Source organism: Rasamsonia byssochlamydoides, assembly GCF_041956645.1.
Source record: "Rasamsonia byssochlamydoides strain NRRL 3658 unplaced genomic scaffold VTN77scaffold_98, whole genome shotgun sequence".
NCBI lineage: Eukaryota > Fungi > Ascomycota > Eurotiomycetes > Eurotiales > Trichocomaceae > Rasamsonia > Rasamsonia byssochlamydoides.
Window position 1 is genome coordinate 16925 of NW_027192481.1, and position 22402 is coordinate 39326.

At 50.0% G+C, this 22402-nt stretch overlaps 6 protein-coding genes across 6 annotated transcripts; all 6 read left to right on the plus strand.

Moving 5' to 3' along the window:
* Positions 1-52: 52 nt before the first annotated feature.
* VTN77DRAFT_9879 (uncharacterized protein) lies at positions 53-1855 on the plus strand (the record flags this gene model as incomplete). The annotated part of the gene is made up of 2 exons (XM_069426533.1): positions 53-518; positions 573-1855. The coding sequence occupies 2 exons, from the start codon at positions 53-55 to the stop codon at positions 1853-1855; spliced, it is 1749 nt and encodes a 582-aa protein (XP_069273539.1).
* A 2057-nt stretch (positions 1856-3912) lies between these two features.
* On the plus strand, positions 3913-4536 carry VTN77DRAFT_9880 (uncharacterized protein; the record flags this gene model as incomplete). Its single annotated transcript, XM_069426535.1, has 1 exon — positions 3913-4536. The coding sequence occupies one exon, from the start codon at positions 3913-3915 to the stop codon at positions 4534-4536; it is 624 nt and encodes a 207-aa protein (XP_069273540.1).
* A 1061-nt stretch (positions 4537-5597) lies between these two features.
* Positions 5598-6967, plus strand: VTN77DRAFT_9881 (uncharacterized protein; the record flags this gene model as incomplete). Its single annotated transcript, XM_069426536.1, has 2 exons — positions 5598-6578; positions 6632-6967. 2 exons carry the CDS (start codon positions 5598-5600, stop codon positions 6965-6967), a joined length of 1317 nt encoding a protein of 438 aa, XP_069273541.1.
* Positions 6968-8014: 1047 nt separating this feature from the next.
* VTN77DRAFT_9882 (uncharacterized protein) lies at positions 8015-9549 on the plus strand (the record flags this gene model as incomplete). The annotated part of the gene is made up of 3 exons (XM_069426537.1): positions 8015-9010; positions 9070-9177; positions 9256-9549. The coding sequence occupies 3 exons, from the start codon at positions 8015-8017 to the stop codon at positions 9547-9549; spliced, it is 1398 nt and encodes a 465-aa protein (XP_069273542.1).
* A 1908-nt stretch (positions 9550-11457) lies between these two features.
* VTN77DRAFT_9883 (uncharacterized protein) lies at positions 11458-14348 on the plus strand (the record flags this gene model as incomplete). Its single annotated transcript, XM_069426538.1, has 3 exons — positions 11458-12846; positions 12894-13525; positions 13574-14348. 3 exons carry the CDS (start codon positions 11458-11460, stop codon positions 14346-14348), a joined length of 2796 nt encoding a protein of 931 aa, XP_069273543.1.
* A 1743-nt stretch (positions 14349-16091) lies between these two features.
* VTN77DRAFT_9884 (uncharacterized protein) lies at positions 16092-17169 on the plus strand (the record flags this gene model as incomplete). The annotated part of the gene is made up of 2 exons (XM_069426539.1): positions 16092-16241; positions 16390-17169. 2 exons carry the CDS (start codon positions 16092-16094, stop codon positions 17167-17169), a joined length of 930 nt encoding a protein of 309 aa, XP_069273544.1.
* Between the last annotated feature and the right edge of the window lie 5233 nt (positions 17170-22402).

Below are 22402 nucleotides of genomic sequence, written 5' to 3' on the forward strand. Positions count from 1 at the left end.
TCCCATCTTCATGCAATCTCGGACCACCGCGTCATCTTCCTCGTCCCCCGTCATGATCTCGGCCATCCCTCCCCCCCGTCCGGTCTCGGTCAATTCCTTGACACGGAACCCCATCTCCCCCGCGCTCTCAGTCCACAAGACAGCAAGCCGCTGCACGAGTGCAGATGTCCAAATCCACGATGAGCCCGAATTGACAATGCCTACGTCGGCTGCGGTAGACTGCAACACCAGCCCGGATACTGAGATGGAAGATTCCCAGGTCCCTCAAGAGGCGGAAGCGCAAATTCAACGCCGATCGGATCTGCAGTTTGAGAATCTCCCGATCGAGATCCATGAGGCCATCCTGGACCACCTCTTTGGGGAACGCGCCTCGACACAGACGAGCGCCTCATCAGGCAAGCCTTCCGCGCAGAGCTGGGTCAAGGCACTCCGTCACCCGCGACGGAAAGCTCTTTCAAATCTCGCCCTGATTTCCCGGGTCTGGAGGCCATTGGTTCAAGATCGTATTTACCGACACAGTCAGTTCTTCCCATTCTTCTCTAACTCTTCTGCTCTTTGCTAATATCCTGCAGTCAAGGTCAAAGGGACGAAGGATGGCCTGGCAGAATGCGAGCAGTGGTTTCGAGAACACCCCCATTTAATCCCTTATGTTCGACATATCGAGGTCTGGGTTCCCGTCTGGGGAAACCGGGCGAACAAGAACGCAACACCACATCTTCCTCCACCGCGACGTTATATGAACGAGGACACAGGGTTAGCGGACGTCGCCGCTGTGCTGCAGGCTACGATGGCCGGGTGGGACGACTCAGATCACCAGCATAGCGGCAGCAATTGGAATTACTACATGGCAAGCCAGAATGCGACGCTCGAGGAGATCTTTCGTCACGTCAAGATGTTCTACCCGGAGGCTCGGATTCTCACGCTCGAGGGCGGCCATTGCAAGAAACCGCCGTTGATTCGACACTTTGCCAATGACCCGTCTGGGTTGACTGGGCGATCGCGGCTCGAGGTGTTACCCAACATCCAGACCTTTGTCATGCGTGGCGCGTGGAATATCATGCGGGATTACCGGCACTGGCGCAGCCTCGCGGATGCCCTGCCGTCTTTGCGGGAGTGGCATTGCGCGTATGCCAAACCCAAGATTGAAGGCTACGAGACGATTGCGAAGGCCCTAACGAATCTGTCGTCGACTATTATCCATCTCAACATTAGCCTGGAGGGATTTCACAACAAGGAGGTCTCCCAATCTCATTGGTTCAGTGAGTCGGGGCCGCAGCATCTGTGCCGCCTGCTGGGAGAGATTGCGCCGCGCTTGGAGTGTCTCACATTCACCGGCAATGTGTGCGCGAGCTTCTTCAGCAGTGCCCGGGCGGTGATGGCGAATCGATCGGGAGAGGCACGACTCAAGTCGTTGGATTTCGTGGTGAAGACGTGCTGTCGAGAGACGACGCGGTCGGAGTCGATGCCAGCGATGCTGGATGAGGCGGCGGGGATCACGAATCTGAAGTTCATCCGATCGTTCGAAAAGCTCGTCCTGGGGGCTGTTCGCGCGCTGGATACTTTCCTCGCACTGGATTACATCCGGATCCGGTTTATCGACCTGGACTCGGCGTGCCCGCTCCTCAACCCGTACTTCCAGATGGTCAAGAACCAGTGCACGGGCCTGTGGAGCGAGGCGATCCTCGAGACGCTGCACGAGGTGCGACCGACGGCGCAGTTCGTCGAGCTGGCCGACGGTATCTACCCACAATACGGGATGAACGACACCATCATCGGGGCGGTCTACCCGCGCAGCCGGCCGTTGAGCATCAACGCGAGCAGCTACAAGATCATTGCCGATGCTGCCAAGTCGTGAGGTACATCGACCTGTTGATCTGTTGATCGCGGGCGATCAGTAATACAATACGCTTTTGCTTGTTATCAGTTGTCATTCTAGCTGATGATTCTTGCCAAGGGATGGCCTTGCTTTGCTTTGCTGTCCTGACATAATACCCGATCTGTTTGGATATAATAGCGTCTGTTCTGTTGCAGTCGAAGTCGAGTCTTAACTCGGCTGATTATTTTCTTTTTCTTTTAATGAACATGGATGTTACGTATGTATGTAATGTACATAGCAGCGGCATGGCGTGTGGCGCAGTTAATTGGTTTCAATATGACTCCTTTCTCTCTCTTTCTTTTCCTCGTCTGTCTGGTTTCTGTCTGCTCCGTTCCGCTCCGCTCTGCTCTGTTTTTTATTATTATTAATCTCGGCATCTGAACAAACGAGACCTGTCTGCAGCAGCAAGACGTGGTTACTGAGGACGGACTCGATAGACATTATTATCTCAAGCGTTTACACAGTAGATACATGGGAAGAACAGGATAAGGAAGAGGAAGAATTAGACTGAACCTGAGATAGTCATTCATGGTAAGACGCATGCATATGCAGCTACAAGGAATTTATTCTCTCGTTATAACTTTCTCTGTGGTTGCTGGAGCTTTGCATAGAGCACAACAATTCGTCTGGTCTGTAAGGCGGCCAGCACCGTTCCAAATTGTCGTTTCAAAGGTTGTCTCTATCAATCGATCCATATCCTATTATTTAGGTAGTGAATAGTTTTTTGATGACTGGGGTGTCAGCAGGAAAGCTATATAGGATGTCCCACTGGTGACTCTGCGCAAGGAACCTAAATGACTCGAATCTTTTCATCTGGGATATCTTTCAGTCATTAGGTAACTGCTCCATACAGCAGTCCTTGGGTGCTCCTAAATAATATCCATTAATTCAATTTCTTACTTACTTCCTGACAGGATTCCACTATTACAATCACCCATATTGTTCTGTTCCACTTCAAACCTGGCGCTAGTAATGAAGGAATCCAAGATTTGCAGTCTACATCCTATCCTATCACGCAATAGGACCACGTGTTAAGTTGATAAGCTTGTCTGCACCCGTATGCTCGCCCTCAAAGATCACATCCATCCATCCGACGTCGAAAAAGTCGTATATCAGATCGTCCCAAGGTGGTCGGGACAATTCGATTGAGGGTATTCAGTTGAGAATGACGAACTTCTCTCTCTGTAGATATCTACAGATGGGGACAAACACATCTGCTGTCTTTTCCTTTGATGCTTCCTTTCTGACAGTCAGAAGATGGCATCACGCACGCCTTCATCGTCGCGTTCGACATCGAAGACTGCGATTACTACATGCGACAAGACCCGGCCCATCGAGCGTTCGTCCAGAGCTTGGAGGGGATTGTGGAGAAGGCGCAAGTGGTGGATTTTACAGCAGGCGTGTTTTGATACAATCTAGAATAAGAGAAGACACAAGAGGATCAAGTTGATTGGTTGGAAATGAGAACTGCAGCCGGGCAATACAGATCGGAAAAGATATCCTTATTAATATTTCGAGGTCCCATTCAGTGTGGGGATGGACAGCTCATCGGAATCGGCCAGAGCATTCGATGCATCGCCACCATCTTCCCGCCCAATCATCCGCATCGTATGCCAGTGTCGATCACGATCAAATGCAATGCCACAGCAGTAACAAGAATCACAAGGTTAATAATGTACGATTTTGAAAATCAAGAAACAGCCAGCAGGATCGCAGGTTATCGTTCTGGTACCAGTCTGGCTGGAGAACTTTCGAAATCTGTTTGCCTTCCAGCTCAACTTCGTTGCTTCCCCCGCAGGCGAGGTTCACGCTCATTCTGACTTCATCGCACAGCCTCACCCAGTACCTTCCAGAACACCCGTCGGATATCGACCAGACATTGCTGAACCATATAAATATTTCGTCCAGATTGCTTACTGACTGCTTCCCATCACAGAGTCATACTGAGAATACATTGCTGCACACAGTTCTGCGTACACTGCTGCGATTCACTGACTCACGAGAATACCTGTCGATACGATAACTGATACGTCACAATGCTATCTCGCAGTGCATCCCGCGCCGTACCTCGCTCGAGACCGCAGCGAGTTGGAGCCGTCACGAAACCCGCTGCCACGCGAACACCGTCTTCTCTACATGTCACGACCAGCACACCTGTCAGAGCCCTCTCGCTGATGCCGCGCTGGCCGCCAGCAGGCGAATTCTCGTCTCTTTTCCGCCTGCTGGACGACTATACCGACCACATCACGCGTCGCCTCGGCCCTGAGGTCGGGCGAGTGCGGACCTTTGCTCCTAGATTCGACGTCCGCGAAACCGACGACGCCTACCATCTGGACGGCGAGCTGCCAGGCATCGACCAGAAGGACATCACGATCGAGTTCACCGAGCCGCAGACGCTGGTCGTCCGGGGACGCACGGAGCGCAACTACGAGACTGGCCAAGCTGGTGCTGGTGGCGAAACCACAGCAGTAGAACAGAAGGACCAAGACCGCGACCGATACTGGGTGTCGGAACGGTCAATCGGCGAGTTCAGTCGCACGTTCAGTTTCCCGGCGGCCGTCGACCAGGACGATGTCAAGGCCAGTCTGAAGAATGGCATTTTGTCCATCACTGTGCCTAAGGCGGCGGCGCCGGCGACGAAGCGCATTACAATTGAGTAAATCGCCAGATGCCTCTACTTTCATTCGACTTTCTCTTCTCCTCTGTATTTTATGAGACATGATTGATATGATTAATCATTCAGAACAAGCTGAGCTGGACTGAGCTGGATAGGCCTGGAGGACTGTTTGAGACAGGACAGGATATATATTGATATAGTGACGGTAGATAGGTACACATTCATGTCATTGATCGATTAGCTGTATAAGTTTACTCTATACAGTAATCAATCATTTTTTTTCTTTCTCTCTCTCGCCTTTTTTTTTTCCCTCGTCCATAAGAAGATTACCTTCTTGGTATTATCTACAGTTCTATCTACCATCATCAATACAGGAGCCGTAATGAACGAAAACTAGTAACTGAGCATCAAATGGCCAGGTGCTTAAACTGCTATAAAGTAAAATTAAAGAAAATTAATCCTTCCGTCGCAGTTCCATGGCTTAGGTAATAGTTTGCAAGTAGTCTCGGCACCTAACCAGGCCAGGATTCCATCTCCGACGCGCCATCTCATTGGTCCGATCAGCACGAAATAAATAAATCGGATCTGCGCGTCCCCATCGAATGACGGGCCGAGGCAACTGCACTTAATTAATTAATGATTGACATCTGCACCAATGGCATCACGCGCAGGGATACTTTAGTGTCTTCGCCGAGAAAGACCGTTGATTAATTGACAGGTCCCTCTCGCTGAAGAGAAAAAGTGTAATGAAACAATCAGAATTAAGAGATCCGCCTCTGGCAGCGGGAAGAGTCAAGCCACGCGACAGCTGTGGGGAATTGAGACGTTGTCGCCGCAGTCGGTGTTTGTTGGGGTGAAGCGATGATGGAGTTTTTTCATCAACCCCGAAGAGAATTAATATGCTTTATTATTATTTTTTTTTAATTATATGTCCAGGACTACTACTGTTTTATCCACGTCACGCTTGTGCGCACACAGATACGACCGCTAATTTTGTAGGCTTTTTTTTCAGTGCAAATAAATAGTTACATTGTTCATTGAGTCGTCACGTGGGTCAGCTTTGATTCTGAGTTATTGCCTAACTATCATCAACTCGACTCTTCAATGAGAAACGTTCTCGACATCCTCGTCGTCGGCGGTGGCATCTCCGGCTTCTGCAGCGCGCTCGCGCTCTCCAAAGAGCTGACGCCCCGGATCCCCGGGCTCCGGATCACAATCTTCGAGCGCCATCCGGTGCCGTCGACCTCGGGCGGCGCCATCAGCATCACCCCTGTCGCCCAGCGACACCTCGCGCACCTGGGCGTCCTGCAGGAGCTGGAGCGGTTCGGCCCCCAGGCCGGCACCGAAGTCGACGCCATCGAGGTGTTCTCCGCCCGCACGGGCAAGGCGCTCGGCTCGCTCGACTTCACCACCCACGAGGGCCAGGGCTATGGCGGCTACAAGGGCCGGCGCGTCCTGCGCATCAACCTGCTGCTGGCCATGATGGCCGCCGTCGAGAAGACACCCAACGTCGAGGTCGTCTACGGCAAGAAGCTCGTCGGCGGGATCGAGACGGACCGCAAGATCCAAATCCACTTTGACGACGGCTCGACCGCCCTGGGCGATCTGCTGCTGGGCTGCGACGGCGTGCACTCGGCGACGCGAATGCAGATCGTCGATCTCGACCGGAGAGCCCAATACACGGGCTTCTCCCTCGTGCAGACCACCGTCCGGACAGAAGCGGTCAAATCGCCCGTGCACTTCCGGGCCACGGCGCTGAATGTCTCGCGCAAGGGCTCGCTGCTGATGAGCTTCTGCGACCAGGACCACGAGGAGATCTTCCTGTCTGCCATGGTGGAATGCCGCGAGGAGGCGATCGAGGACTACCGACTGGACGAGTCGCGACACGATCCCCGCCGGCAGGCACTGGTCACCTCGTCACTGCGGCGAGAAGTCGTCGACCGCTTCGGAGGTTCCGCCGTGCCTTGTGTCCGGGAGGTCGTGAACCTGGACGCCGAATGGCTGCTGTATCCTGTGTTTGAGGTAGCTCCTGGTGGGCGATGGTACACTAAACGAGCGATCCTGCTTGGTGATGCAGCTCATGCGGTTAGTCCTGTCTACTAGCTGAATGGAATGACAACAGCTAATGAAGGCTACAGATGCTCCCCCGCGACGAATCCGCCGCTTACGCACTAGACGACGCCATTCTGATCTCCCGCGTGCTGGCGCAATACATTGGCCAACCCCTGGAGTCGGCCTTTGCGGCCTACGAGTCGCTACGGCGGGACGCGGTCAACTTCGCCTTCAAGGCGTCGCGCAAGTTGTGGAACCGGTACAAGGACGCCGGCGTGATCGAAGGGCGGTTGAAGGAGTTGCTGCTGCCGCTGTATATCCGCCAGGACCGGGACTCGCGAGAGGCGGCGTGGGAGTTTGACGCCAGTAAGGTTGAGATTCCGCTGCCGGAGACAAATTCTTCTGTCGATGTTGCCAGATGAGTCAGATGGGATTTTACGGCCAATTATGTATGTACAGTATATACACGATGTATAGATTAGATTAGATTAGATTAGATTTCTGTATAGAGGTTGACATGTTGACATCACATCTGTACAATACAATGGCTTGTTACAGGTGAGAGAGATAAATTACTACCATCTGTACAGCACAACTACTCTATATTCTGGAAGATGGAGCCATACGAGACCACGGCGTTTTGAGAACGGTTGATAAAAAAAATATTCTCCTAAAATCCAACTATTGCTCCTACATAGAACCTTATCTAACGTCTCTTCCTGGAATCTAACACCAACAATCTAACGTTTCTCTTAAACTAATATTTGGTAAAAAAAAAACCTTATTTTTTTTTATGGTGGCTAACTGTTAGATGACTACTAGATTAGTACCTTACTTCAATTTTATACGTTTGCTATGGTGAAATGGTTGAAAACCCATCGTGACTGTCGATCAACTAACAGTTTTTCAAAACCCTACAGTGATCCCCTATGGAGATTGCACTTCATGGCAATTTTAGGTGTCATTTACGGAGTACATACATATATCCAGTGATGTGCTAGGGTGACGACGAGATCTGAACTGATAACGAGGAAGACGACAAAGCACTGATTTTTTTAAAAAAAAAAACAAGAAAGAAAGAAACTAAATAAATAAATCGAAATAAAAATAAAAAAGAAAACGAAAAAAAAAATAAATGAATGATAAGTATTCTTGTGGATACACTGCTGTTGTGTAGGCTGCTGACTCAGCACGCCAAGCATCTCCGCAGACCAACCAAACTGTCCAGATGATTGATTGCTCCATTAGATGATCCATAACAATCATCAGGGACAGAAATTCATCTAACTGTCCCCATTTCAATGAGATAAGAAGTGAACTGAGTGTCTTGTCTTGTCTTCTTTTAATTCCATGCTGTCATCACGATTTAGTCTTTCTCCTGGTCAATGATTGATGCGTTAAGCTATTCTCTTCACATGTATTCAATTGAAGTCTTTACTTGAGTTGTCCTGTTTTTGTCTTGTCTCACCATGTCATCCCTTTTCAAGTCGACTTTTCAAGTCTTCTCAGCAGCCGCCGCGCTGCGTCTCGTCCTGCTCTTCTACGGCCTCTACCAGGACGCCCACTCGGCCGTCAAGTACACCGACATCGACTACATGGTCTTCACCGATGCGGCGCGCTTCGTGTCCCGCGGCCACTCGCCCTATGCGCGCGACACGTACCGCTACACGCCGCTGCTGGCGTGGCTATTGCTGCCCACGGCATGGCAGGGGCCGCTGCTCTTCTCCTTTGGCAAGGTGCTCTTCGCCATCGCCGACTTGGTCGCCGGATTGCTGCTGGTCCGCGTGCTTCGGTCGGAGTACGGGATGAGTGAGTCCCGTGCCCTCAAGTACGCGAGCATCTGGCTGCTCAATCCGATGGTGGCGACCATCAGCACTCGCGGCAGCTCCGAGGGGCTGCTGGGGGTGATGGTGATGGCGTTGCTGTGGGCCATCACCCAGGGAAAGGTCCCCCTGGCCGGAGTCCTGCTGGGACTGGGCGTGCACTTCAAGATCTACCCGTTCATCTACGGACCGTCCATGATCTGGTGGCTTGACGAGAAGCATGATGGCAGCAGCAGGGCAACTCGAACGACCGGCAGCAACCTGGTCTACAAGATTGCTGCCTTCCTGACCCCCGCCCGCATTACGCTCGCTCTGACTGCCCTGTCCACTTTTTCCGCACTCAATCTGTCAATGTACTTCCTCTACGGCCTCCCGTTCATGCAGCACACCTACCTGCACCATCTGACGCGGATCGACCACCGTCACAACTTTTCCCCGTACAACACGCTCCTCTATCTTTCCGCTGCGCAGCAGCAGCAGCAGCAACATGGAGGGATGCACTTCGAATCCCTCGCGTTTTTCCCGCAACTGCTCCTCTCCGCGATAGCGATTCCCCTCGTGCTGGCCAAGAAAAGCCTGCCGGGGACGATGTTGGCGCAGACGTTTGCCTTTGTGACGTTTAACAAGGTCTGCACGAGTCAGGTTTGTTGCGCCGTCCCGTGTACACACTACTGTATAGATATGTCTAACAGATGGATTAGTACTTCCTCTGGTACCTGATCTTTCTTCCTCTGTATCTGCCGTCATCGTCCTTCCTCAGGAGACCTGTTTTAGGCATCTCGGCGGCGCTGCTATGGGTCCTTGCGCAGGTGCGTATACTACCATATACGTATACATTTTTTTTCTCTCTTAAAAAAAATCTGACGTCCTTATTTCATTTCCTCCAGGCCCTCTGGCTCCACCAGGCCTTCCGCCTCGAATTTCTCGGCATCTCCAGCTTCTTTCCAAGCCTGTGGCTGGCCTCGCTGGCGTTTTTCGCCGTCAACGTGTGGATCCTGGGGATTATCGTGGGGGATGTGGGGGGTCTAAGTTCTAGCGGTGGAAATGATGGCTTGAAAGTGGGCTCTTCTGAGGAGAAGATTACGACCGCTGCTGCGACTGGTAGCAGCAGCACTGGATTCGACGAGCAAAAGCGCCGGGTCGTAGCGGAGTATGTGAAGGAGTTGGAGGAGCTGCATTAGTTGTGTTGCGTTGCGTGGTACTAAATTGAATCGAATCAATTCAATAGAGCTATCTTTTTACGTCATGACATTTATTTATATATTAGATGAGATGGACGCAAAGCAAGTGCAAGCGAGCAGGTAAATAAATAAATAAATAGGTAGGTAGATAAATATGTCAATTGTTTGACAAGTACTTTGCCTGTCTACCTGCCTAGGTAACTCAACTGCAATATGTGTGTAATAGACATGGAAAGAAACACAGATTAATTTTTTTTTAAAAAAAGGCACGAATCTGAATCGGGACGATAAGGATAACACAATAGTTGGGTATATATTTATTTATTCTTTTGGAAAGTTGCAGGCTATTTTATTTATTTATTTATTCATTTGACCACGATTTCAAATTCGAATTCGAATTCAAATTCCACGGGAACTTTCTTCCTCTCTCTTCTGTTCTCTCCTGGATGTTTTCGTTTCGTTAATTTCCCTGGGGTTGAAAAATGCCCCTTGTCGACAGACAGGGTGGCTGTTTTCCTTGCAATTCCTTCTTTTCTTCCCCTCCTCAGCTTAGGATGATTTTCTTTTTACCAAGGAAGCTACCTACTAATGAGCTGAAGTCTTTCTCATCTTTCTTCTCTGCTTGACCTATGAGTCTATGGTACAGACTTTAGGTAGGAAGGGAGAATATGAAGGATTTTCCTGATTTAGTTTTGTTGAAGTGATGTGTACCTATGTAGTTTATTTTAGGGCATAAGTGTGTTGTTTGCTATGTAGTATGTATAGCGCATTGATACACAGCTCAATGAGCCAGTAAATTACCTAGGTGGGTAGGTAGGTTTCCCAGAAACAGCCAGTCAGTCAGCAGAAAAACAACATTGATTAAACGATATATATCTGTTAGAAGTCACCAGGGACCTCAGATGATCCTCTTATACGCGTGTATATATTCAGACTACTTAAGACGTCAAATCTTATAATCATCAATACAAGGTGCAAGGGGCAGACATATCATGTTTCCTAAGGTACTGTACAGTAGAAACCGTAACGTCGACCGTCTCCGAGAGGAAGTTTTAAGGTTCTGACGCGCGCTAACTAATTTAATTTAATGAGGTCGGATGCGCTATATATAGCTGTCTGTGAATCGGCCCCCATACTTAGGAAGACGGGTATACACACTCAGCTAGTTGATAGATCGTGCCACAATAGGTAGGATTTGTAGAAATTTCGACATAGAAAGGGAGCTGACAAGGTTGTTACTGACCGATACTATATAATTATAAGAATGTAGACTTGTGAACTCAATATAAATTTATTTTTCTTGAATTAGTCTAGTAGCCTTAGGGGGTTTCCAACAAACTTTGGGGTCTACAAGAAAGTTCTAGGCAGAGCGCCTTACTAGTATCATGTTCGCCAAATTGCGAGACTGTTACTTTACCTCTGCAAGCGGCCCAACCATCCACGGTAGGAGTATTCCTGTGGATATAGTTAGGCTGCAAGATAATTATAGCTACCTCGCGCAGGGGAAGACGCCAAGCCGCCGATCGAGATTGCTACCTAAGCTTCGAGTGGAGTATGGATTGGGGCGAGATTGTTTCGAAACAAGATTCTACCAAACATGGATCCAAGAAGGTCTTGTTCAGCGGGCTCTGCTGCTGCCTGCAGATACCGAAGTCGCGTGACGACCTGCATTCTGAAATCGACGATCGACATGCGTGGTCGAGTTAGAATCGACAACTAACTACCCCGGAAGAGCCCAAAATCGGGCCCTTGCAGGTCACAGTCCGGAGAAGGCATTTCTTGGAACTCTCCACGCCAACTTTATCAACTTCTTTTGCTTCTTCTGGACTAGTAATCGACCTCTATCGATCTTTCCGCCGGCAATCCGGTATTTCTCCGTGCAGATTGCCGGTGTCTAGTGACATAGCCATGGGTAGCGTCCTTGGTGATGCGACGCTGCAATCGCCTTATCAATCGTGGCGATCGTACTTAAGTGACATCGTGCAGCTGGCAGAGAGGGAGACGGCTGGAGCTGTTGAAGACAGCAGAACATTCGCCATGGGTGCGCTGTCCATCGTCACGGCCGTGCTGGCATTGCTTGCTCCGGCAAGCCTGGCAGCCTCCTCGTCTGCCATCGTCTCGTCCCCCGGCGATACAGCCGTCATTCCAGGATGGAACATGCAATCCACCCTCTACGCATCCACAAACTTGACTGCCTTGTCGCAGCCTGGTGCAGATGTCTCGTCGTGGTATCGCGTGAGTTTGCGGACCACCGCAATGGCAGGCCTCATCGAGGCAGGCGTCTATAACGACACACAGCTCTTCTATTCCGACAACCTCAACACGGTCGTCGATCGCTCCGTGTTCAACACGCCCTGGCTGTACAGGGAGGAATTCACCGTTAACCTCACGTCGGGCCAGCATTTCTTCCTGGTCACCCATGGCATCACATCAAAAGCGGATATCTACATCAATGGCGCCGTCATTGCAACCAGCGACTACCAGGAAGGCTCCTACGGAGGGCACAAATACGAAATCACCAAATACTTGCAGTCTGGCCCCAATTGCCTCCTTATCCAGGCGTATCCTACCAATTATCTGGCAGACTTTGCTATGGGCTTCGTGGACTGGAATCCGTATCCACCGGACAACGGCACCGGTGTCTGGCGTGATGTCGAAATCTCTCAAACTGGGCCTGTCGCCCTCGCCCCCTTGCGCGTTGTGACTGATTACACACCGGGCGCGACCAAAGTGGCCATTACAGTGAAGACGAACATCACTAACAACGAGGCCAACCCTGTGAGCGGGACGGTCCAAGGACTCATCCGATCGGACGATGGCTCGCAGACCCTTCCACTGTCGCAATCGTTCAGCCTGCAACCCCAGGAAGAAAAGACCATCGCCATCACCGTCCAACTCGAGAACCCCAAGATCTGGTGGCCCGCGTTGTGGGGAGAGCAGCCTCTCTATGCTGTCAGCCTCAATGCCTCGGTTTCGGGAGCTGTATCCGATGTCGCCAGTCCTAGAAACTTTGGCATCCGACACATCACTTCGCACCTCAATTCTTACAATGACACTGCCTTCACGGTCAACGGACTCCCATTCCTGGTGTTGGGAGGAGGCTACTCACCCGACATGTTCATGCGGTGGGACGAAGACCGCGCCCAGAAGCAGTTCCAGTACATGCTGGACATGGGCCTCAACACCGTCCGGCTGGAGGGCAAGCAGGAGCATCCGGAACTGTTCGACCTGGCCGACCGCATGGGGTTGATGATCATGCCGGGCTGGGAGTGCTGTGACAAATGGGAGGGGTGGACGGTACGTTGAATCTCGATGCAGATGAAAATTCTTGCTGACTGTTCTAGTACAACGACGCAGCCGACGGCGTCAAATGGGACGACCACGACTACTGGATCGCCAACTATTCCATGCTGCACGAAGCCTCCATGATGCAGACGCATCCCAGCGTGCTCGCCTTCCTGGTCGGTTCGGACTACTGGCCTGACGACCGCGCGGCGCAGATCTACGTTGACGCGCTCCGCACCTGGGACTGGCCCAACCCAATAATCGCGTCCGCTGGCGAATTGGGCTATCCCCAAATCCTGGGATTGTCGGGCATGAAGATGGTTGGCCCGTACGACTGGGTGCCGCCGAACTACTGGTATGGAGGTCAGGAGGGCGCTGCGTTTGGCTTTGGGTCAGAACTGGGTGCGGGCGTCGGGACTCCGGAGATCAGGAGCTTGAGGAAGTTCCTGTCAGAGTCTGATCTGAATGATCTGTGGACGAAACCGAAGAACGGGCTGTTCCACATGTCCAGCAACGTGTCGCAGTTCTACGACCGCTCCATCTACGACGCTGCGTTGTTCGCACGGTACGGAAAACCAACCAGTCTGGACGACTACCTGCTCAAGGCGCAGATCATGGACTACGAGGCGACGCGGGCTGAATTTGAAGGGGTTTCGGCGCTGCAGAACGCAGAGCGGCCGGCCACGGGAACGTAAGCATACCACCCTGTTTGCAGATGGCTGTGTACTGATCTTTGGAGAATTTACTGGATGATGAATGGCGCATGGCCGAACCTGCACTGGCAGCTGTTCGACTACTACCTCAGCCCGGCGGGATCGTACTTTGGAACCAAGGTGGGCGCTCGTCCAGAGCACGTCGCGTACAACTATGAAGAACACGCCGTCTACCTGATCAACCACTACAACGCGCTGGCCGGGAACGACAACGGCGCGCGTACGGTGTCGATCGAGCTGATCGACCCGACAGGCAAGGCTCTGTCGCGGCAGAACATCACCACGCAGACGAAGCCGAACTCGTCGAAGCGGCTGGTCACCGTCTCTGGCATCAACAAGATCAAGGATGTTGCCTTCCTGAAGCTCGTCCTGCAGGACTCTTCGAACGCCGTGCTCAGCCGGAACGTGTACTGGCTGTCGTCGAAGAACGACACGCTCAAGTGGAAGGCTACCACCTGGTACTACACGCCCGTGACGTCGTACGCGGACTACACCGCGCTGAACAAGCTGGCCAACGCGACTGTCACGGCGAGCGTGCAGCCTGGACAGAGCAACAAAGAAGGAACGAGCAGTCTGTCCGTCGTGCTCGAGAACAAGTCCGACGTCCCGGCCTTCTTCATCCGGCTGGTCCTGACGGACGAGGGGACGGATGATGCCATTGCCCCGGTGTACTGGTCCGACAACTACGTGACCCTGTTCCCGCGGGAGTCGCTCACGCTGACGGTGGAGTATCCTTCGGGGAGCAGCAGTCCTGCGATTGAAATTTCGGGACGCAATATTCCGACGAGCTTGGTGAAGTAGCTGCTTTTGTAGTAACCAAGTTGCTTTTAACAGTGTATTAATCAGATTTGTACTGTACTGTATATACTACCTATAGCTAGTAACTTGAGAATGTATTAATCGGGTAGTTCCAGATCAATTATTTATGTACTCTACTGTCAATTTGTGAATTTTCCGTTTCATGGGGTAAAAGTATATTCCAACAGTTTCAGTAGTTCAATGATGCATTACTTTCCAGAAAATTCACGAATTTTTTCTGTCTATTGGGAAAAGTGGTACTCTGTACGTATGGCGTAAGTACAGTATCTAACGGCAGGTTCGTTGGTTAGACAGTAGAATCCAATTTCGTCAACACCAGTAAGGAGGTAAATCATGCAGTAGATAACAATACAGTACAGTAGTCCTGGTGGACTCACTTACTCCGCAGTCGATGGCCAGGCCAGTCAATAGAATAAGATAGATCCATTCGACGAATATTACCTACCGTTAATGAATTAATACCTAATAGATTCAGGCCATAATTATTGCACAAGATTACCGCGTTCAAAGCATCATAATTGTAGTGTTATGGACTCTTCGTTGGCGGACTACCGAGTACCTCTTTTTGGCCGAATCTGCAACACACCTTTTTTTTTTAAAAAAAAAAGAAAAAATAAAAAGAAAATAGCATAAGAATTCCCAGGTTTAATAATATACACAATAGCGTTAATCACTAGAAGATACATAGCCTGCTTGATTCCGAACCAGCAAACGGAGAGCCAGAATTGAGCAGAAGGTCCTATAGGATCCATAACCATCGATCGATCGAGCTAGGTAGACCTTCTGTGCTGCTGTCTCACTGTCTCGCTGTTATTCAACCTATCTCGTCCATTCTTCTCTGCTTTGTCTGATATAAAGAACTTCTCTCCCCAACGGCCAAGGAAAAGATGTCTCAATGAGGCAATTCAGCCAGATTGTGCAACAGCACAAGGCGTGCTTACTCTCGGGGTGCCGTGGAAGGTTGGTAATTAAAAATCAATTGAATAGGTGACAGCGATATGGGGAAGGGTGGAACCCTGGTTGTCTAAATCCTGACCAGGGAAAGTTGCTGGTGACTAGACTGAAGAAGATAATTCGTCCGTTTTACAGACTCTCTTCATGGTACTTCCAAAGGCACAGAGTAGTGTACTTCCGTATACTTCCAAGGTTGGACGATGATTGTCTCCTTTTTTTTTTACTGCTTCAGTAATAATCTGTTCAATCTTTTTTCTTCTTCCTGCTCCTTCTCTCTCTGTTTCTATCTGCCTTTCATTTCATTTCTTTCATTTTCACTTTCATTCATTCTTTTTTTTCATTCTTTTTTTTTTCCCCTTTCCCCCCCCCCCCTCTTATAATGCTGTTGATTGCTCCCTGATGTCTCTGATCCGAATGCCCGCCCCGAGGTCGGTCGGCATGCCGGCATGCCCGGGATGCTGAGTAAGCATATCTCCGGTACCGGATCCGGCTACCATCGGCAGTGGTTCGGGGTTTGGATCTATATCGATCTATATAAGCTGCTCAGCATGGCATATGCTTGACGTTAAGAATAGAGAATAAAATAAAATAAAAAGGCCGGCGAGGAACTGTCAATTCAGTCAATTCGTTTGCTGTCTTTCCATCTATCTTTTTTTTCCTCCAGGGTGTTAGGTATATTATATACTTGACCCTGTTTGTTGAAGATTCCCAAAGTCAACGAACGTTATTTCACGAGGATACATATCTTATTCTTACCAGACTTGCAGCAAGATGGCAGCAAACACTACAACTAAGCCCGTGTCGGCAGCAACTCTGCTGCGACAAAAGCTTGAATCGGGATCCTTCATCCTGGCCCCAGGCGTGTACGATGGGTTCTCGGCACGAATCGCCCTTTCTGTCGGGTTTGATGCGCTGTATATGGTATGTACAGCAGTACATTATCAGCTTCGTCTCGTTCCTAGACTTTTTTTAATTTTTTAATTTTTTATTTTTTATTTTATGGGTTTTTAAAAAAGTCCACGAATTCATACTCGTCTCCTAAACACTGCTGATTGTCTACTGTCTCCAGACCGGCGCAGGTACCACCGCCTCCATGCACGGCCATGCAGACCTGGGCATCGCGACGCTGAACGACATGCGCGCCAACGCCGAGATGATCGCCAATCTCTCGCCGTCTGTCCCCCTCATCGCCGACGCTGACACCGGCTACGGCGGCCCCATCATGGTCGCCCGCACGACAGAGCAGTACGCCCGCTCCGGCGTCGCAGGCTTCCACATCGAGGACCAGGTCCAGACGAAACGGTGCGGCCATCTCGGCGGGAAGATCCTCGTCGACACGCCTACCTTCGTCAGCCGCATCCGTGCCGCCGTGCAGGCCCGTAAGCGGATCGGCAGCGACATCGTCGTCATCGCCCGGACGGACGCGCTGCAGAAATACGGGTATGAGGAGAGTCTGGCCCGGCTGCGCGCCGCGAGAGACGCTGGCGCTGACGTCGGCTTCCTAGAGGGCGTCACGTCCAAGGAGATGGCGCGGCAGATCATCAAGGACCTCGCCCCCTGGCCCATGCTGCTGAATATGGTCGAGCACGGCGCCACGCCGACCATCTCCGCCGCCGAGGCGCAGGAGATGGGCTTCAAGATCATGATCGTGCCGTTCGCCGCGCTGGCGCCGGCTTACACGGCTATCAAGGATGGGATGGAGCGGTTGAAGAAGACCGGTCTGCCGGGGACGGGGTCTGAATTGACGCCGCAGGCATTGTTCCGGGTGTGTGGGCTGGACGAGAGTGTCCGCATTGATGAGGAGGCTGGGGGGTCGAATTTTGAGGGGGGTGTCGAGTTGCCGAAGTAGTCACTTTTACGGAGATTTCGCCGGTTGGATTATGACTATGTGATCAAGATGCTTATTCTACGACTCTGTCGACTAGATATATGATACCAAGTCTAGCGGAAAAATAACGACTAATGGGAATAGAGAGAGAGCATTGAGTCCTTGGTCCAGGAGAGTGCATGACAGTGACCGGACACAAGATTTAGGTATGAAAACCAAGCGATTATTATTCACATATATAGAATGGAACATATGAGAATATACTGCATACATTTTCGTGACGACGTCTCATACAAGAGTAGCAGAGTAACAGAGCACATAAATAAATTATAACCTTGCATAAGGTCTCCAATACAGCAGAAAAAGATAGCAAGCGTAGCCCTAATCACCGTTCAGAGCATGTAGCTGCTCGCAACAAAACTAGACCAGACAGGTACAGATGTAGGTTGCTTGCCATATCATGCTAGAAAACAAAATAACAATAGTTCACCTCATCTTCCCCCGAACAGACAAGCAATGCAATCCGTCTAACTCTTTCAAAATGGCAAGCCGAACACTCAGTGTCCCCAATGGCATTGGTATTTGTTTCGCCGTCGAAACTTAATAAACAGGTTTTTTTGTGTCAAAGAAGTCCATGCTCCTGATCCCAAGTTGGGTTGGTGGATTTGATCTTTATCCAGAGGCTGATCCCGATCGATCAACAAGAACATGCTGCTTTTTTTTTTTGCGATAAATCCGGACTGGTCCAGTCAGTGTTCGGACCGTCGTACAATGCCGGGACCGAATGGATTATGTATCTTGCAGCGATGATTTGCCCCGTTACCAAACGTGGCAATGTCTCTGCAACGGTGATTTCGGATATTGTGTGTATTTTGCGTGCTCTCACACTTGCCCAGGGCTTTCATGTCCTCTGGAGTGGAGTGTTGGAGTGTCGGTGGGCCTTGCTGTAAGAAGTCCATGAAGGAAGTCTGGTATAATGCCATGGTTGATTTTTCAAGAAAAGGATTGATATTTGAAGAGAAGTATCTTTGTTTGTTGTCTTTAGGCAATTATCGAGAAATCAAGCCCTATGCAGATGATCTCGACCATACAAGCTCAGTGGCATCACACGTGAGGCAGAAGAAGATGCTTAGATTCTTCGAGAATGGTGTGATCTGGCGCTGACTAGCCAGGCCGCCGAGACATGATTTTGGAGTACAGCTGTAGAGCTATCGAGGTAGATAGAAGAAATCTTTCTGCGTTCTGATGGAAACGGGCTTGGACAGATAGACAGCTCATGGGCCCAGAGGAGTTGTTCTGGGACAGATGAGATGGTAGGAGTTCTGATGTTCAAGGGATGCTCGCATATCTCGGGATATTTCCGTGCAGGTGAATAGATCTGAATTCCAGATCCCACTGGGGTTCTGGAGGAATGGATTCTCTGCATCGGCATTGCTGTACCTTTGACACTATTGATGTATACAATGATAGGTATACATACTCCAATGCAATCCACCAATCAATTAGCATTGTGAGGACTGGTGAATTAAAACATACGCAGAAGCATATCACAAAGGCGATTGTTTCTCTGGGGATGCTTTGGATGGCGCAGAGAGTCGATCATCCAAGAGTAGAAGTCATAGCACCACACATGTAGAAAGAAGGAAGTCTGTTACAGGCACGTCATGACAAGCAATTGTCGATTGATGCAGTAACATTGGTACTGCCATCTTCAGCTAGGCAGCTAGTATCATCTTTGTCAAGATTCTTATCTTGAGCCACTTGTCGATTTCTGCCATTCCCGTGGCATGCAATCTCTGATCGCATGCTTGCTCAACCAAGGCGCACGCCAGGACATTCCAGAGAAGTCGCCACCTGACTGCTTAAATTGAAGATAGACAGGCACTTGGATACAGTTCCACACGTTGCCGGTTCTGTTCCAAGATCGCGTTATGAGCAAACTCACATCGTTAAGTGGTGCGAATGGCATTGGAGGGAGTGTAATAGCCATCCTGGTCATTTCCGATATCAATTTTGATATCGAACTTGTTTTGTCATCTGGTTAGATGCAGAGGTGCAAGTTCCCTGGACACTCAAGATACCGAAATATCGACATTCTCCTGCTGGAGGACGGATCCATCACGATCAGCCGTATAAGTGATGATTCAGTTCAATGTTCATAGGAGTAGAGTACTCTGTCATCATTAAAGCGAAGTGAATCTGGATAAGATGACGGGTGGGTTGAAAAATCACCGAGTCGATCGAACCGTAGGAATCGTCATAACCAAGGCCAGTCTTGAGCCAGGCGCCAGAAGATTTCTCAGACTCCTCATCATATCCATACTCCCGCATGATGTCCTCCTCGATGCTGGCCCGGTGACTGGTGGTGATGAGGGTCAAGCAGCGGATCTTGTCGAGTTCCTCCTCAAGGGCCCAGAGCAAGATGGGACACTAGTTCCTTTGCCAGCAGGCACTTGAATCCGACAGCAGAGTGGTACTCCTTGTTATTTGCGTCCCGACCTGTCTAGTGGAAAATGTCGCCTCACAATCTAGGACCCTATGGAATCGGCATTGTTATCCGTGAGAAGTCGCGTGTTCAGATGCCTCCTCCTCGGAATCAAATATCTCCACACAACAAACAGTCTTTGCTTGTGGGCAACGATATTGGACAGGATGATCCTTTACCAAACGGTGAAATGCATCTCTCCTGGATTCGAATTCATGCACACAGGGAAATTTGTCTGCTTGTGGGCATTGATATTGAGGAGCTTGACAAGTCTCTATATGGAAGTGAGTGATAATGCAATGCCTAGACTGATCGTCTTCAAAGTGTTAGCTGATGATGCTGATCTGCTGCTTCATGGAAAGTCCACTATTGCCGACCAGTGCTTGTCGTTCGCATCCAAAGTCCTGGCCAGTCGAACGGTCTCTCCCATCAGATTGGCGGCCGGAGAGGAGCTGTATTTCTCCTCTCTAATTGCCGAGAATCCGAGAGCTGTGACATCGTCCTCCTTCGAGATAAATGATAATTTCAATTGTACTGTATATGGGACAGGAATCGGGAGGAGGTAAGTCACAGGATGTCTGGGATATACTTTCTGGAGAGACTCCTCGTTTATGTCGTTTTGCATGGCGCTTAAATCCACAATTTAAGATTGGGATCTGGTTCGTAAGGCACTCCTTTTCTCTGAAAGAATATCACTGGTCCACCGCATATAGCCCCCTGTCCATGGTCTAGGGAACAACGGACATACGAACGGGGATGCGCGATGGATCGCGTTATGAGACAAGGTTGTAGTGATCAACACCTGCGATTGACAGAAAAGGATGTCGTTTGTCTCCGTCAGGCCAATGGGGAACAAAAGACTGAGAGGCACGTATCTTTTCCTATGTCGAATGAATCAATCAGCAGTGGGAGATCACACTGGGTATGCTCCTGCATCAGGACGAGCCAAACTAGCATACACACATTGATGTTGTGTTCTCAAGCCATTTGCTGCACAATGAAACTCTTTCTGATTCTGCTTGGTCCGACAATTGAGGTATATGGTGCAACCAGCATACATGCTTGCTCTGTACTAGGCATGAAAATTCCAGAATTTCACTGTATGTACTCTCCGACACTGCTCCGGATTCATTCGTGAGTTTTTGACGCTGGAGCTATCCTGGAATCGATCTCATCGCTTTGATGCGGCCATCATTAGAGATTGAGGACACGCTCTAGAGAAACATTACTGCATGACCCTCGCACAAAGGACAAACGCAACAATTATCTTCCCTAGCTGCTTCATTTCCTCACAATCTTCAACACCTCAGAGCCCGTATTGTTGCATCGCAAGAAATGACAGCCCTGTTGTATGTCTGTTGTTGAGATATTCGAAGTACTCTTGACTGTATGACGCGACTGTGATGAACATCTGATGCCTGTCCTGGGAGATAATAAGGAGCCTTCGCTCGTTCCTCAATCCTGGCTCCATCTTCCGCAGATTGTACCTCCTGCAGGCCACAGAGAGGGTTGCCCACCTCTCCTCCGGACTGGGCGGTCGAGTCGACGTGGAGTGGGACAAACTTCGGACGTTAATCATCGTAGGTCTTGACCCACGTCGGCGATGATCTTGTAGGTGGACTTCAGGACGTCTTCTTTAGATTTGCTGTCTTGATGAAACGTGAGTTCGACTTCTTTCCACGCTTCCGCACTGAACTGAATTTCGGTCTCAAAACGGGACAGCGTTTTTTCGAGGACGTCGATTTCTGTTCATGGGGATGAGGGGCATTCAGACGGCGTAACTCTGGTCTTTTATTTTTCCCATGCTGTAGGCCATGCATAGTCCAGTCGAAGTGGCAACCTGATAGCCTATTTGATGACTCTTCATTAGATCAGAAACTTACGCAGTAAGAACTGAAACACAGATCCCGTATCATCTACCCACTCCGCCGTGACCGTAGATCGATGATGGAAATGGGTTGGTCAACTGACTGTCCTGTAACACGGTCTTGACTGGCGTTCAGAACCGCTGAGAAATGAAGTAGGTTGGCGCTGTTAAGAATTGCGGCTCGTACCTCAGTAACGGCATTGAGTCTCAAGGGAAACTTCTTCTTGCAATGGCATTGTGAATGAACGCCATTGCAAAGGCACACCACTTGATTGCTGTCTTGTAAGAGTCGCAGCAAACGATAGCAAGATGCTGGTGGGTGCTTAAGAAGGCCCAGCACGTCTGGGTTGCATCCTGAACCATACTAGCCATTCATAAGGATTTGTATACCGCTGTTATTGTATGCCCTGCGTTCTGCTGGAAACGCGCCTCGATGGAACCCTCATCGCTGACAAACAATTGCTCTGGAGACATGTGAAGATTCGACGAGCCTAACTTGCCAATGAATCTCTTGGTTTGTCATGCAGTGTTGTCAGTTCGTTTGGGCCGTCTAACCACCACCCACACAGATCTTGGGACAAGGTCACGGCTCTATCAAAGAGAAACCGATGATTGCTGTCGTACGAAGATCGTCAGCTGGAAGGAGGCTCGAATATGCCAGACGCCCGGCTCAAATATGTCGAAGACTTTCATTGATAGCCATAATGAGGGCAAGGTAAAGCATCCGAAGTCGCCCAGTGCAAGTATATCTCGATACACAAAGAACTCTTCTCCGCAGTACTTTTCAGCGTTTAAGAGCCCATGATGGATCGACCCATCGTCCATGCGTTAGATGATTTTAAGGTTGCTCATCAAGCTAGATAGAACATAGTCACACGCAACCTCGGAGGTGTCTCAGATTT